This window comes from Phocoena sinus, chromosome 4, assembly GCF_008692025.1.
Source record: "Phocoena sinus isolate mPhoSin1 chromosome 4, mPhoSin1.pri, whole genome shotgun sequence".
NCBI classification, from domain to species: domain Eukaryota; kingdom Metazoa; phylum Chordata; class Mammalia; order Artiodactyla; family Phocoenidae; genus Phocoena; species Phocoena sinus.
The window spans coordinates 85,734,376-85,751,981 of NC_045766.1; the positions used below are offsets into that span (position 1 = coordinate 85,734,376).

General features: G+C 37.2%; 1 protein-coding gene across 2 annotated transcripts in view; it reads left to right on the forward strand.

Annotated features, from left to right (window-relative positions):
• Positions 1–6,720, forward strand: part of ATG3 (autophagy related 3) — a 29,217-nt gene extending 22,497 nt beyond the window's left edge. Inside the window, exons 8-12 of one of the 2 annotated variants that reach the window (XM_032630924.1) lie at positions 1,128–1,162; positions 1,413–1,568; positions 2,346–2,473; positions 4,758–4,826; positions 6,456–6,720. In XM_032630924.1, coding sequence (XP_032486815.1) covers positions 1,128–1,162; positions 1,413–1,568; positions 2,346–2,473; positions 4,758–4,826; positions 6,456–6,537 — 470 coding nt within the window. In that variant the 3' untranslated portion in view covers positions 6,538–6,720. The other variant, XM_032630923.1, reaches the window with a different exon arrangement.
• The last annotated feature ends 10,886 nt before the right edge of the window (positions 6,721–17,606 follow it).

The following is a 17,606-nucleotide window of genomic DNA, read 5'->3' on the forward strand; positions in this document are numbered from 1 at the left end:
TGAGACAAGAAGCCATTGGAGGGTTTTTCTAAGTAGAGGAACAGCTGAGAATGAGATACAACATCTCAACAGAATCACTGTGACTTCACTGTTGAGAATAGAGTGAAGGGATAGGGACAACAGTTGGGTGGCTATTTTGATAATCTAGGCAAGAAATGACTGTGGCATGGTCTCGAGTAGGAATTGGAAGTGATGAGAAACTGCAGATTCTGGACATATTTTGAGGGTAGGACCGAAAAAGGATTTGTTGCTGGATTGGATGTGACATGAGGGAGAGAGAGCACTCAAGTGTGACTCCAAGGTTTTTGACCCAAATGTCTGGAAAGATGTCATTATTGAGATGGGGAAAACTGTAGGAGTGAATGGCTTTGGAGGGGGAGTCAGGAGCTCAGTTTTTGACATGTGATATTTGCTCTGCTCCTTAGTCACTCATTGTAGTCATAAGTAAACAATTAGGTATCCATGTTTGCAGTCAGGGAATAAATATAAGAGTCATCAGCATTTAAAGCCCTTGGGACGAGATGAAATCATCAAGGGAGTAAGTGTGGATAAAGAAGAGACAAGGTCCAAAAACTGAGCCCGTAGTTACTATAGATGATGAAGGGGAACCAGCATAGGAGATAGTGAAGGAGAAGCTAGTGAGGTAGGAGGAAAGCCAGGAAAATGTAGTATCTTAAAGGCTGAGGAAAGAAAACGTTCCAAGGAAGAAGGAATAAATCATGCCAGATGTTCCTGAGAGGTCAATTAAGATGAAAACTGGGAATTGACCACTGGATTCAGCCAAGTGGAAGTCAGGATGACTTTAACGAGCACATTTTATGCAATTCTGTAAATAGCCTTGTGCACCCTATGGAGTCACCTAGGGCTCTACAGTATTATTGTGCCAGTTGGTATTAGTAATAGACTGTTGTAGCACTGGCCAAGCCTTAAGCCTGCTAACTTTCTCTGGCTTTGTCAGGTAAAGTGCTGCTTTAGAAGTATAGAATTAGCTCCCTCATGTTTATTCAATATCTTCAGTCAGAACAAAAGCAGAAACCCAGGTTTTGAGTGATACTCTGAAGTAATATGTAATTTGGTTTAGGAAATTACTTCAAACTTGATTAATCTTTTGTTGCTTTTTTAAACAGAATATGAAGAGAGTGGATTGTTGGAAACAGATGAGGTTTGTAAATCAAGTTTTTTCTTTAGTTAATTTTTAATGAGTAAACTTGGGGATTAGTGTTCTTAATATCTTGATCTATCAAATGAGTTTTTAATATGTGTACATTGTTTACAGTATATAACATTTTAGCTTTAAATTTTGTTATATCTGCTGTTGAATAAAAAATATATGGGATGGGAAAAATAGATTTTCTAAAACATGACATTCATAGTGATTTTAATGGCTGTAAATTTTTCTCCACTATTACCAGGCTACTCTAGATACAAGGAAACTAGTAGAAGCTTGTAAAGCTAAAACTGATGCTGGAGGTGAAGATGCTATTTTGCAAACAAGAACTTACGACCTTTACATCACTTATGATAAATATTACCAGACACCACGACTATGGTTGTTCGGCTATGATGAGGTAAAAATAAAGAAAGACATTTTAATGTAAATATTTTAAATTTTTGTGTTGAATTCTTTTGTCATTAGGCCCATGCATATATACTTTTGCCTTTTAAATTTTACAAATCATTTGTTTTATAATTTTGTGATTTATGTTGAGTTTGATTCTTATTTTGAAGAAACTGAATTATTCATTGTAACACCACCACTGCTAAGAATTAAACAGAAATAATCTGTTACATTTATTTATTGGTCCCTGAGCTTATTTATCCCTTCAAAATGTGACGAAAATTGAAGTTGGTTTGTTGTATTAAATTTTGTTTGGGATTATATCTAGTGGATATATAGGCATTTGCAGAATGATCATATTGCATGTAGTTTTTTTTCCTTAAGAATTTCACTTAATTGAATTAAAGGATAACTAAAATAAAAGTAACTTGTTTAACCTGTCATTCCAATGACTATAAATGAGAAACAAGAAAATAAAACAAAATCGGCCTAAAAGATGTTAGAAAGTTATAAAATGTTTTGATAGCCATGAACCTGCCCTTTTGTGGGATCTTTTCTGTATTAGATGGTGGCTGATGTCACATAACCTTGATGGACAGACTCTCTCCTCCCTCCCTCCCTACTTGGTGTAAATAAATCCTTGGCCCAAAATAATCTGGTGATTCTAAATAGTATAGAATTCAGAACTGCAAGTGATGTGGGAGGTGGGGATAAGTATAAACCCTGAAGTTTAGGCCTAAAAGTTTTTAAACATTAATTTCAAATGAAGCACTTTTTATGGTTTTAGCAACGGCAGCCTTTAACAGTTGAGCACATGTATGAAGACATCAGTCAAGATCATGTGAAGAAAACAGTGACCATTGAAAATCACCCTCATCTTCCACCACCTCCTATGTGTTCAGTTCACCCATGCAGGTGTGTCTGTGTGTGCGTGTGTATTTGTGTGCATGTGTGTGTGTGTATACTTCATGGATTTACTACTTGGGAGTCTGTATAAACATGGTGCCCGAACAGAAAAAATTTACTTAATAAATAAAATTCTCTTTTGTCTTCCTTAGGAATGTTTTTGTGCTTAAATAATATATAAGACAAAGAAAAAAAAAAACCTTACCAATTTCCTTTAAGTTTAAATTCATTAAGAATAATTTTTGTCCTTTGTGTGTGTTTAGTTATAGTATAGATCTCTGTGATTTCACTCCTGTTATTAGCTCCAAGAATACTTTGGAAGATCCTTTTTAGATGAAATAATACTAGTCATTTAGACATGGTTTGCTCTATTGTGATATATCTTTCTGCGAATGTGTAATGTAAAGTTAACTTTGTGCTTTTTCTAGGTGACCTATTTATCTCTTTTTATTGGTTAGTGAAGGGAGATGTATGTAGAATTTCTCTTCCTTTACTTTTCAATTAAGAGGTTTTCAGCCCTACCAAATCAAGTACATTCTATAATTTGGGATTTCATTGTATTAATGTGTTTTCACAGGGCCAAATAAGTGAAACTGAATCTATATATATGATCTGTTTAGAATTTTCCTTAAAAAAATTACCTGCTAAATTCTTTCAGTTATTTCTAATGGGTAACTTCTACAAATCATTGAGCAGTTTTGGTAACAGTATTTTTCAGATGAAAACTCTGATATTCCATTGACTAATTAGAGGCAACAGTCTTGTTTTAAAAAATCCTTTAATATTTTCTTCTCATTTTTAACAACCTTTTTATTCCAAAAATCTATCCCATAGGTAGTCGTTCATTTTTCAAGTTTATTTATGTTAAGAGTGTTAATAATGCTAACTATGAAAAGTATTTCAAGAGTCATTAGTTTAAAACTAAAACTATCTAAAATTATCTAATCTAAAAGGTTTTCATTTCTGAGAGTTATTTTTTTGGATCCTCTTATGGCTTGAGAGTTTAGGACAGAGCTTATCAAACTGAGGCAGGTCTCTTTCTGAAGTATAAACTTTACTCAGTGGGAAAAAGAGATAAGTAATTTAACTGGTGATGTTAAACATTTTAGTAAATGACTGTATTATGGAATATAATGTAAATAAGGCCAAAAAAAGCTGGGGCCCTGTAAAATGAGACTGCAAGGGCATTTTAGGCCTTGCCGTTGGCTGCCTCAGATTATGTCTTTATATTCTCAGGGCCAATACATTTATTCTCATCTTCTGAGTTGACTGCCTCTTTCATGAAGGTTGTACTCATAAAAATTGAAGTAGTGGGCTTCCCTGGTGGCGCAGTGATTGAGAGTCCGCCTGCCGATGCAGGGGACACGGGTTCGTGCCCCGGTCCGGGAAGATCCCACATGCCGCGGAGCGGCTGTGCCCGTGAGCCATGGCCGCTGAGCTTGCGCGTCCGGAGCCTGTGCTCCGCAACGGGAGAGGCCACAACAGTGAGAGGCCCGCGTACCACAAAAAAAAAAAAAAAAAAAAAAATTGAAGTAGTGTTATTTAAGCCAGGATATGTGTAAAAATTCATTTCTTTTGTACAGTGCCCTTTTCTCAATTCTATGCTCAGGCAATTACTTTGATGCCACCTTTTTCTATAGCATAGGAGATTCACCAGTTGGCCACAAAAAAAATTGTGGAAAACTTCAGATAAATATCCTTCTTTATATAAAGCCAAAAAATTTTTTCTAAATAGAATCAGATAATTTTAATCTGAAAAAAAAAATATATAAACCTCTTAACTCTGACCAGTTGGCTTTTTTTTAACTCAGTTTTGGTTTACTCTCTGTTAAACATTGGAACAGTCAAAATCACAGCCTTATAGATATCTTTGTGGTTTTTTTTTTGACCAGCTGTTAACCATGTAGCTTTTTTGAATTTGCCTATTTAGGTTCTTTTTTGTTTCTCAGAGCAGAAAGCCCTTGCTCTGCATTTATGCCCTGGCACGATTTCCCTTTCTCTGATTTTCTGCCCTACCTCCCTTCCACCCCCATTATAGGAAAGCTAACTAGTCCCATTGTGTTCATTTGTGACTACCATGGCTACAATAAAACTGTCTGCATGACTCAACAATCTGGCTTGTTGGGGAGTAGGGAGGAGAATATTTTACAATAGTACTGTTATATATTAAAATTAATTCACAGGCGGTAATAACGTAGGTGTAATAATGTAGGTTTCTTCGCAAACAAAAACTTGCTTTTCCTACTTTGATCCAATTGATCTGTACTAATAAGATGTGTTCTTTTGCTTTTAGGCATGCTGAGGTGATGAAGAAAATCATTGAGACTGTTGCAGAAGGAGGGGGAGAACTTGGTGTTCATATGTATCCTTAACCTGTGTATGCGACTAGAGGCAAATTGCTTCTGGGATTTTTTTTCCCCCTTTTTGGGAAATTTAGTGTAAATTCTAAGGCACAGTAGTATAACTTATTTTAGCCCCGCACATCTGGAAGTCTTAGTGGGAGTCCTTAATTTATTTAGAAAATGTTACATTGTGATAGTTCTGGCCTTGTTCAGTTGATAAGCACATGTCCCTGTGTGCACCACTTAGCTCTGCCTTGTTACAGAGCTTCAGAGCAATATGTACTTCTAGGTAGCCAAGTGCTTTTGTTTGCTGAGGGAGTGGCTGAGAGTATGCAATTCCACAACTGTGAACTCTTTATGGAAAAGAAACTCAAAGTGCTTAATCTGTTGATGAAAGATGATAACCTGTGAATTTAGAGGATAACACATGAATTTCTTTTCAAGTATATTTCTGATTTAACATGTTATCAAAAACGTACTTTTCTATCAGGTAAAAGTAAAGTTGGGTTTTGTCAGTCTGAGGTCTCTGAAGCAAAGAAAGAATTCAGATTAAATAAAGAGGTTAATTAAAAAGTAAAGCACCTGAAATCTATTTCAGGTTGTCTTCAAATGTAGTATTTTCGTTTTTCTCCAGGTAAGAGCACCTCTTTATTTCTCTGGGGTTAGCAAGAGGAATTAAGTAAACTACTGGATCCTGAAATACACGTACCCATAGCATGGATTCATCAAAAGCAGTCAAGAGTCAATGATTTAAATACCAAATAGCTTGAATTAGTTTGATGCTAGGTTGACATTCGACTTGGTGGTTCCTGCCACTCAGTGTTAGAAGTAGACTGAGGGGTCACCACTGTCTTGGAACTACAGATAAACTAAGCATTGCTAATAGAATGTGTGCCTCAGAGAAACATTGGGCTGATTTGATACTGAAACAAACCAAGAACTTTTGGTCCAAACCAGAATTACTCTTAAAATTCTATTATGCATAATTTGAGCATTTATCTCTGTTTTGGAAGCTGTGTAGCAACTTGGAAGACTCTATATATAATTCATAATTGTCATCAATTCCCCTGAGAAAAATTAATCTCTTAATGTTTCTGAGTGCAGTGGAACATAGAAAAAAATTCAGGAATTTATTAAAGACAGTCCAGTATAGCAGATTTATTAAAGACTATTCCAGTATAGTATATGGCAAGTACGTATACTAACCAAGAATCATTCCTTATGGAGGGTTTTTAGTTATTTTTTGTTCTTTTCCTTCAGTATTTTTATATTCTTTACACTGTCTCATTTTCTGACATACTCTAGCAAACTTATAGGCAATAAAAAGACCATCTCCCAATCATTTAAACATGTACAATCTTGTCCTTATTTTTATATTAAAATATTTGGGCTAATATGAACCTGTACTCATTAAGAAGTCTTACATGCAAATATTAAATGCGGCCGGGTCAGTCATTCTTACAGAGAGCCTCATGCTGAATAGACACCAATTGCATGAATGAATTTTTTTAATATAATATACTTGATTTAAGATTTTGTCTTCTGTATTTTTTCTGAGGAGTTATTGCTTAGTAAAATGGATATTTACAATGTTAGCTTAAATCATAGAACTATTTACCAATCTGTTTTCCTTAGCTAAAGACCTTTAGGTATCTTCTAATTTTCTTGAAATTTGTACAAGCTGTCATTCCAACAATAGAATATGACTACACAAGACACTTCACAATGTAACAAAGAGAGCATAGAATCTATCCTAACTATTGGTTCTGATTTTTAAAGAATTAACCCATAGATGTGACCATTGACCATATTCACCGATATGTACAATTTCTCTAATAAAGAGAATTATATGTTTATGCATTAAATAAAAGTTCCTCTACCAGCCTTATTTGTTTAATAAAATGAGTGTAAAGAGACCGTTTTTCTTGCTTATCAAAAGATGATAATTCTTCAAGTGTAGAAGTATCTCATACAGAATGATGATAAGAGTATTTTTGGTTCACACTTATGAGGAAGGTATTTAAATGTGTAATAATGTGAGAGCTGGGGCTAGAAAATACTTCATGCTAGACTCACCTTCCCTCCTTCTTTCTGTTCCTTTTGTTTCCCCTCTCTGACCATCTCCCTAAATCTCCTATCTGCTAGTAGTTAATATTGATGAAGTACTTGCTGTGTGCCAGGAAATGCGTTAAGTGCTGTTACTTATTTTCTTTCTGGATTGTTATACTAAGTTTGTATCACCAAAGTTATTTTTTTATTAAAGATTCAGGAATATTTTTCCTATGGTGATTGCCTGATAGAATATTAGAATTTAAAGGGATCCCTTTCTTGTATCACATCAGTTTACAGATACGGGTCTGGGAGTTCAGAAAGGTTAAGTGAGGTTCTACTCAGGGACACCCGCTGAGAGCCGAGAAGTAGAACCCAGGCCCTTTGAGGACTCCTCTTACATTCTCTTCATACCCCACATTGCCCCCTCGTCCCCTTTCTTTCCATCTTGCACGTAGTGGGAGTGGCTAACCCTGCCTCTAAGGAACCTTCGTTTCTTGGTTTGTTTTTGTATTCCTCATCATTCAAGAATACTTGCCTTACCTTCAGTGCCCCTTTATTTTTACCCCTTTTCCAATTGTAACCCAATTTTTGTGTTTTAAGGAGCTCTCCATAATGAAAATCTTGATAGAATTAAGGTGGTGTTTGATATGGCATAATAGAGAGATGTAAACATGGGTGTCATCTTAGAATACACATCAGATATCCTGCTTGCTCATGTAGGCAGCAAGCTACTCTTCTGGCTTTATTTGAATTAATCTTCCCAACTGATTTTACTGAAATATCCTATTTTTGAATACCTGTAATCTAAATGGTATGTAGTAATAGATGTTATCACATTGTCAACATTTTTCTCCCAGTTAAGCCTTATTTATAGTACAGATACCTTCAAATCTTTTTTTTAAAGCCAGCAGTCGTATTTATCTCAATCACCACTAGGTGGCATAAATCAGAAGATCTTTTTTTCCAATTGAAATCTTTACATGGGTGCCTAATGCATAAAACAAAAGTGGATTTTTTTTTTTTTTTTTTTTTTTTTTTTTTTTTTTTTTTTTTTTTTATGCGTTACGCGGGCCTCTCACTGTTGTGGCCTCTCCCGTTGCGGAGGACAGGCTCCGGACGCGCAGGCTCAGCGGCCATGGCTCACGGGCCCAGCCGCTCCGCGGCATGTGGGATCCTCCCAGACCGGGGCACGAACCCGCGTCCCCTGCATCGGCAGGCGGACTCTCAACCACTGCGCCACCAGGGAAGCCCAAAAGTGGATTTTTTTAACATCTTTATTGGAATATAATTGCTTTACAATGTTGTGTTAGTTTCTGCTGTATAACAAAGTGAATCAGCTGTATGTATACAGACATACCCATATCCCCTCCCTCCCAACCTTCCTGTCCCACCCCTCTAGGTGGTCACAAAGCACTGAGCTGATCTCCTTGTGCGATGCAGCTGCTTCCCACTAGCTATCTGTTTTACATTTGATAGTGTATATATGTCAGTGCTACTCTCTCACTTCATCTCAACTTACCCTTCCCCCTCCCCATGTCCTCAAGTCCATTCTCTACATCTGCGTCTTTATTCCTGTCCTGGATTTGTCAGAACCTTTTTTTTTTTAAGATTCCATATATATGTGTTAGCATACGGTATTTGTTTTTCTCTTTCTGACTTACTTCACTCTGTATTACAGACTCTAGGTCCATCCACCTCATTACAAATAACTCAATTTTGTTCCGTTTTATGGCCGAGTAATATTCCATCGTATATATGTGCCACATCTTCTTTATCCATTCATCTGTCGATGGACACTTAGGTTGCTTCCATGTCCTGGCTTTTGTAAATAGTGCTGCAGTGAACATTGTGGTACATGACTCTAAAAGTGGATATGTTAATGGTATAAATGTGTTTTTATGAGTTCAGATTTCTAGCACTCATTAAGAAAAATGGGGTTGGTTTGATAAACAATAAAGTTGTTTTAACGAACTTAGAATTGGGATTCAGATTACGCATGGCAATCTTACAAGTCTTTGCACCTAGTTTATTTTTTATATTAGCTTTGTGGCATTTTTAAACATTCAATTTGCATAAGTAGTAGCAAATGGTAATGGTTTTTTCTTTTGTTTTATAACTTTTTATTTTGAAATAATATTAGATTTACAGAAAAATTGCAAGTCCTATACACCCTTCATCTGGCTTCCTCTAATGTTAATATTTTATATAACCATGATACATTTATCAAAACTAAGAAATTAACATTGATATAAAACTACAGATTTTTTTGAGCTGTTTGTACATTTTATTTTTGTTCTTGCCTCTTTTTTTATTGAATTATAGTTGATTTACAATATTAGTTTCAGGTATACAACATAGTGATTCAGTATTTTTATAGGTTATATGCCAATTAAAGTTGTTATATTGGCCATATTCCCTGTGCTGTACAGTATATCCTTGTAGCTTATTTATTTCATACATAGTAGTTTGTGCCTCTAAATCACCTACCCCTGACTTGCCCCTCCTCCCTACCCTCTCCCCACTGGTAACCACTAGTTGGTTTTCTATATCTGTGAGTCTCTTTCTGTTTTGTTATATTCGTTCTTTTTAAAAAATTTTTAGATTCCACGTATAAGTGATATCATATAGTATTTGTCTTTTCGCTGACTTATTTCACTTAGCATAATATCCTCCAGGTCCATCTGTGTTGTTGCAAATGACAAAATTTCATTCTTTTTTATGGTTGAGTAGTATTCCATTGTGTATATATACTATATCTTCTTTATCTGTTCATCTGTTGAGGGATACTTAGGTTGCTTCCGTATTTGGCTATTGTAAATAATGCTGCTGTGAACGTTGGGGTGCATGTATCTTTTTGAGTTATTTTCATTTTCTTTGGATATATACTCAGGAGTGAAATTGCTGAGTCATATGGTAGCTCTATTTTTAGTTTTTTGGGAAACCTCCATACTGTTTTCCACAGTGACTGCACTAGTTTACATACCAGCCAACAGTGTGAGAGAGTTCCCTTTTCTCCACATCCTTGCCAACATTTGTTGTGTGTGGTTTTTTTTTTTTTTTTTTTTTTTTTTTTTTTGTGGTACTTGGGCCTCACTGTTGTGGCGTCTCCCGTTGCAGAGCACAGGCTCCAGATGCACAGGCTCAGCGGCCATGGCTCATGGGCCCAGCCGCTCCACGGCATGTGGGATCTTCCCAGACCAGGGCACGAACCCGTGTCCCCTGCATCGGCAGGTGGACTCTCAACCACTGCACCACCAGGGAAGCCCTGTGGTGCTTGATGATAGCCATCCTGATAGGTGTGAGGTGATATCTCATTGTAGTTTTTGTTTACATTTCCCTGATGATTAGTGATATTGAACATGTTTTCATGTGCCTGTTGGCCATCTGCATTTCCTCTTTGGAAAAATGTCTATTCTGTTCTTCTACCCATTTTTAAATTGGGTGGTTTGTTTTTTTGATGTTTAGTTGTATGGGCTCTTTGTATATGTTGGATATTAACCCCTTATCAGTCATATCATTTGCAAATATTTTCTCCCATTTAGTAGGTTGTCTTTTCATTTTGTCAATGGTTTCCTTTGTGGTACAGCCATTTTAGAGGAATCTGGTAGTACCTGGTCACATTAAGTATGTCTCCTCAGATTCAATTATCTTGCTGAAGTGGCTAACAGAACTCAGGGAAACACAACATTTATCAGTTATTAAAGGACATGAAGGATAACAGATGAACAGCTAGATGAAGGATGAGGTCTAGGAAGGTCCTGGGTCCAGAAGCTTCTGTTGCTGTGCAGTGCGGGGGCATCACCCTCTCAGAGTGGATGTGTTCGCCAAACTGAAAGCTCTCCAAACACCATACTACTGGGATTTTATAGAGGATTCCTCACATAGGCATGATTGATGATTAATTCTGTTTCTAGCCCTTCTTCCCTCTCTGGAGGATGGGGAGGTGGGGCTGAAAATTCTAAGTTCTAATCATGGCTTTGTCTTTCTGGTTATGAGCCCCGATTAAAGAGTCCACCTAGAATTACCTTGACAGAACAAAAGATGTTCTTTTTTTTTTTAACTTTATTTATTTTATTTTTAAAAATATATTTTATTTTTAAAAATATATTTTATTTATTTAGTTTTGGCTGCAATGGGTCTTCGTTTCTGTGTGCGTGCTTTCTCTAGTTGTGGCAAGCGGGGGCTACTCTTCGTTGCAGTGCGCAGGCTCTCATTGCGGTGGCTTCTCTTTGTTGGGGCGCACGGGCTCTAGGCACGCGGGCTTCAGTAGTTGTGACACACGGGCTCAGTAGTTGTGGCCTGCAGGCTCTAGAGCGCAGACTCAGTAGTTGTGGTGCACAGGCTTAGTTGCTCCGCGGCATGTGGCATCTTCCCGGACCAGGGCTCGAACCCATGTCCCCTGCATTGGCAGGAGGATTCTTAACCACTGCACCACCAGGGAAGTCCAAAGATATTCTTAGTGCTCTTATCAATTAGGAATTTTTAAGGATCTTAGGAGCCCTGTATTAGGAACTGGAGACAGAGACCAACATATATATTTATTATTATATTACAGGGAACCTATAGAGTGTTCATTGCTGTTTTGTTTATGGTGACAGGAGTTGGAAGCAATCTGGGGATTAATCATTGGTAGGGATACCAGGTACTGTACAGCAATTGGATACATAATAGATACACATGAAACAACATGGATAGATCTTAAACATATTGTAAGTTTTAAAAGTCAGTTATTTCCTTTGTAGTTCCTCTGTTTTCCGTTTTTATTTGGTTATCCTATTTGACATCTCAAACATAACATGTCTAAGCCAAAACTCCTGATTTTATATTCACTGCCAAACAGCAACTACCACAACTGAACTGCTAACAATAAAAAACCACTCACTTCTTCCAATTTTCCACACTTGACGTCACTACCAGCCCCCCCCAGTTACTGAGCCAAAATTCCTGGAATCATACTCTTTCTCTCTGTCCACCCCTCTCCCACTAATACATATCACATCTCTCAGCGGCGAGTCCTGTCCTCTCTACTTCCGTGACACATCCTGGTGCCTGGGGTTCTGTGTATTGAACCAGCAACTCACAAGATTTTAATGAAGGAGGTTGATTCATGGATCACACTTTGAGAAACTCTTGAGAAACACTCTCTTGCCCGTAGTTGAGGAGTAAACTTTTCCTTTTTGATAAATTTTGGGGCTTCTTAAGGAAAAATTAGAGGAAGATATTTTGGGGGAGCTTTTTAAAATAAAAATCATTTTTGTGATTCCATTGTTAATAGTGAATCAACTGGTCTCAGAAGGTAATACCTTTTCAGATTTGTCTCCCAGTACAGCTGACAGCATGAAGTTTATATTTAGGGAACAGGAAGTAGCTAAGAGCTGTCTCTAGAGCCAATATTGAATTCCCAGTTCCCTTTAATCGTGTGACCTTGGTTCTGAACCTCCAGATACCTCACCTACAAAGAGAGGCTGACATTTTCTAGCCATAGAATTGTTAGGAGGGTTGAAGATGATGATGCATGTAAAGCACTTAGCACAGTGCTTGACATTCATGCTGTAGCTAGTGTGATGACGATGATGATTACAATTGCTGCCACTCTAGAACTTCTGGTTTTGAGGTCAGAATTATCACATCCAGCAGAGGGCAGTGGAATAGCACAAGATTAAGCATTTAAGCATTCTGGATGTGGCAGAGTTATCAAAAACTGCTTCTCCCACTTTCTCTTTGGGTTTTTTATCTTAATGGGGGAAGGAGGTGGATGATATTGGTCAACATCCTTTATGTTTGAGATCCTCACCCCTTCATTTATTGAAGAACAGTGAGATCCAGTTTACCCAGTGTTTGCTTGCAGTTATTTGCTGTTTCAATCACCTGACATTTTCCCTGAGATATGTCCTTCATATCTACCTTTCTAAAATGAGAATGGATTAATTTTTTTTGTTTTATTGATGTATAATTGATAAAATTTTAATGTATTTAGAGTATACAATGTGATGGTTTGATATATGAATAATTTGTAAAGGATTCTAACAACACACCCATCATCTCACATATTTACTTTTTTTTTTTCCTTTTTTTGGTGAGGAGGCTTAAGATTTATTTTCTTGCCTAAATTTCAACTGTACAATGCACTGTTACCAACTGTAGTCACCGTGCTGTCCTTAGATCCTCATACCTTGTTCATTTAATAACAAAGTTTATATAACCTTTCACCAACCTCTCCCCTTTTCTCCCAGCCCCTGGAAACCACCATTCTACTCTTTATTTCTATGAGTTTGCCTTTTTTTTCTTTTTTTTTTTTAAGATTCCACATATAAAGGATAACCTGAGGTATTTGTCTTCTATCTGGCTTATTTCTGGTGAAATGCCCTCCTGATTAATCCATGTTGTTGCAAATGACAGGGTTTCCTATTTTTTTTAAAGGCTGGATAATATTGCAGTGTATATATTAACAGTAGTCGAGGAGAGACCACGATGCAGGTGAGACAGCTGTGAAAAGAGAAAGAGAAGAAAGGAGACTTGGGGAGAAAGAGTCTCATCTTGCAGTGCAGCTCCAAGAAAGTGTCAGACAGATTAATGGGGATCCAGGAGCACAGATTGCCTATTAGAGAAGCACCCCATCTGCCAGGAATGTCCTGGTTCTACTGCTGTGTGCAGATCCCAAAGGTGTGGCAGGTGGAAGCCATCAGCTTACTACACTCCTTGCAGGAGGCTCTCTCCAGAAGGGAGATTTGAGTGGCATGCCTCCATGACAACTACAGTGAACACATTTTGAAAATGCTAAAGAAAATTGTTGTTATGATTATTATTATTCCCCTTGATATTGCTGCTGCTACAACTACCACTACGGAGCCCAAATATGTTCATTCACTAAATAGAGGTCAAAAGCCTATGCTGGGTTAGATACCAGTGGACTCCAGAATTCCAATCCCCACGTACCACATCCCCTTCAAAGAACATTTGGGTTGTTTTGAAATCTTGGCTATTGTGAATAATGCTGCAACAAATACGAGAGTACATATATCTCCTTGAGATAATGATTTTATTTCCTTTGGATATATCCCAAAGACATGGGATTGCTGGACCATACGGTAGTTCTATTTAATTTATTGAGGAATCTCCGTACTGTTTTCATAGTGGCTGTACCAGTTTACATTCCCTAACAATGTACAAGTGTTTCCTTTTCTCTGTATCTTCACCATCCTTTGTTATCTCTGTTTTTTTTGATAATAGCCATCGTAACAGATGTGAGTTGATACTTCGTTGTGGTTTTGATTTGCATTTCCCTGATGATTAGTGATGTTGAGCATCTTTTCGTGTACCTGTTAGCGATATGGATGTCTTCTTTGGAAAAATATCTATTCAAGTACTTTGCTTATTTTTCAATTGGGTTGTGTTTTTGTTTTTGTTGTTTTTTGCTGTTGAATTCTATCAATGGTGATAATGGGCATCCTTGTCTTGTTCCTGATCTTAGCTTTTTGCCACTGAGTATGATGTTAGCTGTGGGCTTATCCATAAATGGGTTTTATTATGTTGAGATACCTTCTATCTGTACCTAGTTTGTTGAGAGTTTTTATCATGAAAGGATGTTGAATTTCATCAAATGCTTTTTCTGCAATATATATTGGGATGATCATGTGATTTTTATCCTTCATCTTGTTAATGCGATGTAACATTTATTGAATTGCATATGTTGAACCATCCTTGCATCCCAGGAATAAATCTCACTTGATCATGGTGTATGATTCCTTTAATGTATTGTTGAAATTCGTTTGCTAATATTTTGAGGATTTTTGCATCTATGTTCATTGGGGATATTGCCCTATAATATTCTTTTCTTGCAGTGTTCTTGTCTGGTTTTGATGTCAGGATATTGCTAACCTTATAAAGTAAGTTTGGAAGTGTTCCTTCCTCTTCATATTTTTGGAAGACTTTGAGAAGGATTGGTATTAATTCTTTAAATGTTTGGTAGGATTCACTAGTGAAACCAGACAGTCCTGGATTTTTCTTTGTTGAGAGGTTTTGATTATTGATTCAGTCTCCTTACGCATTATTGTTCTGTTCAGATTTTCTGTTTCTTTATGATTCAATGTTGATAGTTTGTGTGTTTCTAGTAATTCATCCATTTCTTCTAGTTTAATTTGTTGGTATATAATCATTCATAATAGTTTCCTATGATCCTTAGTATTTCTGTGTTATCAGTTGTAATGTCTCTTTTATTTATGATTTTGTGTCTTCCCTCTTTTTTTCTTAGTCTAGCTAAAGTTTCTTTGATCTTTGCTATTGTCTTGCTAGTCTCTATTTTTTTTTTTTTTTCTACTCTGATCTTGGTTATTTCCTTCCTTTGGCTAAATTTGGGCTTAGTTCTTTTTCTAGTTTGTTGAGGTGTAAATTTAGGTTATTTGTGCTCTTCTTTTTAACGTAGCCATTTATCACTAAAAATTCCTTTTTATTATTGCTTTTCCTGCATCCCATAGTTTTTGACATGCTGTGTTTTCATTTTTCTTTGTCCGGTGGTACTTTTAAACTTCTCATCTGATTTTGTCTTTGACCCAATCGTTGTTGAAGAGTGTGTTGTTTAATTTCCATATATTTGTGAATTTTCCAGTTTCCTTGCCTGTTATTGATCTGGTTTTATTCCAAGTGGTTATAAAAAATACTTGGAATGGTTTCAGTTTTCTTAAATTCGTTGACTTGTGATCTCTCTTGGGGAATGTGTTCCATGTGCACTTGAGAAAGATGTGTATTCTTCTGCTGTTGTGTAGAAAGTCCTGTATATGAACTTCCATTGATCTATAGTGTTCAAGTCAGCTGTTTCTTTATTGATTTTCTGGATGGATGTTCTATCCATTATTGTAAGCAGAATATTGAAGTTCCCTGCTATTGTTACATTGCTGTCAGTTTCTGCCTTCAGATCTGTCAGTATTTACTTTTGATACTCTGATGTTGAGTGTGTTATGTATTTATAATTTTCATATCTTCCAGTTGAATTGATTCTTTTTCTTTTTTTTTTTTTTTTTTTTCTGCGGTACGCGGGCCTCTCACTGCTGTGGCCTCTCCCGTTGCGGAGCACAGGCTCCAGACGCGCAGGCTCAGCGGCCATGGCTCACAGGCCCAGCTGCTCCACAGCATGTGGGATCTTCCCGTACCGGGGCACGAACCCGTGTCCCCTGCATCGGCAGGCAGACTCTCAACCACTGCGCCACCAGGGAAGCCCTGAATTGATTCTTTTATCATTATATACTGACCTTTTTTGTCTCTTGAGACAGATTTAGACTTAAAGTATATTTTATCTGATATGAGTATAGTGAATCTGCTTTGTTTGGTTACCATTTGTATGAAATATCTTTTACCATTTCTTCACTTTCAGTGTACATGTATCTTTAATTTAAAAGCAAGTCTGCAGACAGTATATAGATAGATCTTGGTCTTTTAAATTCATTTGGCCACTTTGTGCCTTTTGATTGGTGAGTTTAATATTTTAAGTTAAATTATTGATAAGTGATGACTTCACATTGCCATTTTGTTGTTTTCTGTTTGTCTTTCAGTTGTTTTGTCCCTCTGTTCCTCTCACGATTTTTTATAGTGATTTGCTTTGATTTATTTTGCATCTTTTGTGTATCTGTTTTCTTGTTGGTTAGCTCAAGACTTGCGTAAAATATCTTGTAGTTATAACCTTCTATTTTAAATTGATAACAAAACTTCAGTTTCGTACCAAGCCCTGTCCTTTTACTCTTCCCACCTCCAGCACTTTGTGTTCTTGTAGACATTTGGTTTCCTTTTATATTGTATACCCACAAACAAATGTTTAAGTTTTATATTAGGGTTAAAAATAATTTATACACCACCTTTACTGTGTTATAGACAGCTCTACATATGTCTATATATTTACCTTTGTGAGATTTGTGCTTTCACATGCTTTTGTGTTGCTGTTTACTGTGTTATTTCATTTGAGCAAGTCACAGCCAGGACACCTCTGGGTGTGGGTCCAGCATGCATGAGCATTTGCTGCAGCAGTAGTGCAGCAGAAGAGTCTCAGGCACAGGCTCATGTGTAGCAGTTGCAGAGATAGGGTCCAGGACGAGTGCATGTTTGTGGAAGAAGGGTGTCTGCTCTGGCACTGGGAACTGAGGGATCCAGCAGTGTACATATGGCTCTGGCCCTGGAGAGGGGGCAGCATTGCACAGAGGCAGCTCTGGCCCTTGCGGGGAGGATGCAGCTGCTGCTTGGGGCCCAGCAGGGAGTAGGGGACAGCGGGGGTGACTCTAGGCAGCTCCATCAGCTGGGTTCAGCATAGCTGTGGACAGTGGGAGTCTTTGGCAAAAGCTAGAGTGTCCTCAGCAGTAATTAGGGCTGCTGAGGTCCTCTGGTTCTCTTTTTTCCCCATAGGGGATGGTCACACTCATCCCTCTTGGCAATAAGCTGTGACACACTGGGGGATGAGATGACACAGGTTTGCTTTCTATACTTTTCTATGTGCCATCCTTAGTTTTTGTGCTCCTCAGGATTTCTGAAGCTACTTTATTGTATTCTGGAGTTGTCCTAGAGTTATTTTCCTCAGTGTGTAGTTGGGGGGACGAGCATTGGATCCTTCTACTCTGCTATTCTAATGACATTACCTGTTTTTAACTTATGGATAAATTCCTAGGGGTAGAATTGTTGAATCATAAGGTAGATGTATATGTAGTTTCATTCAGAAACAGAAAATCCTGTCAAATCTTTTTCTAACATGAGATACTTTTTTTTTTTAA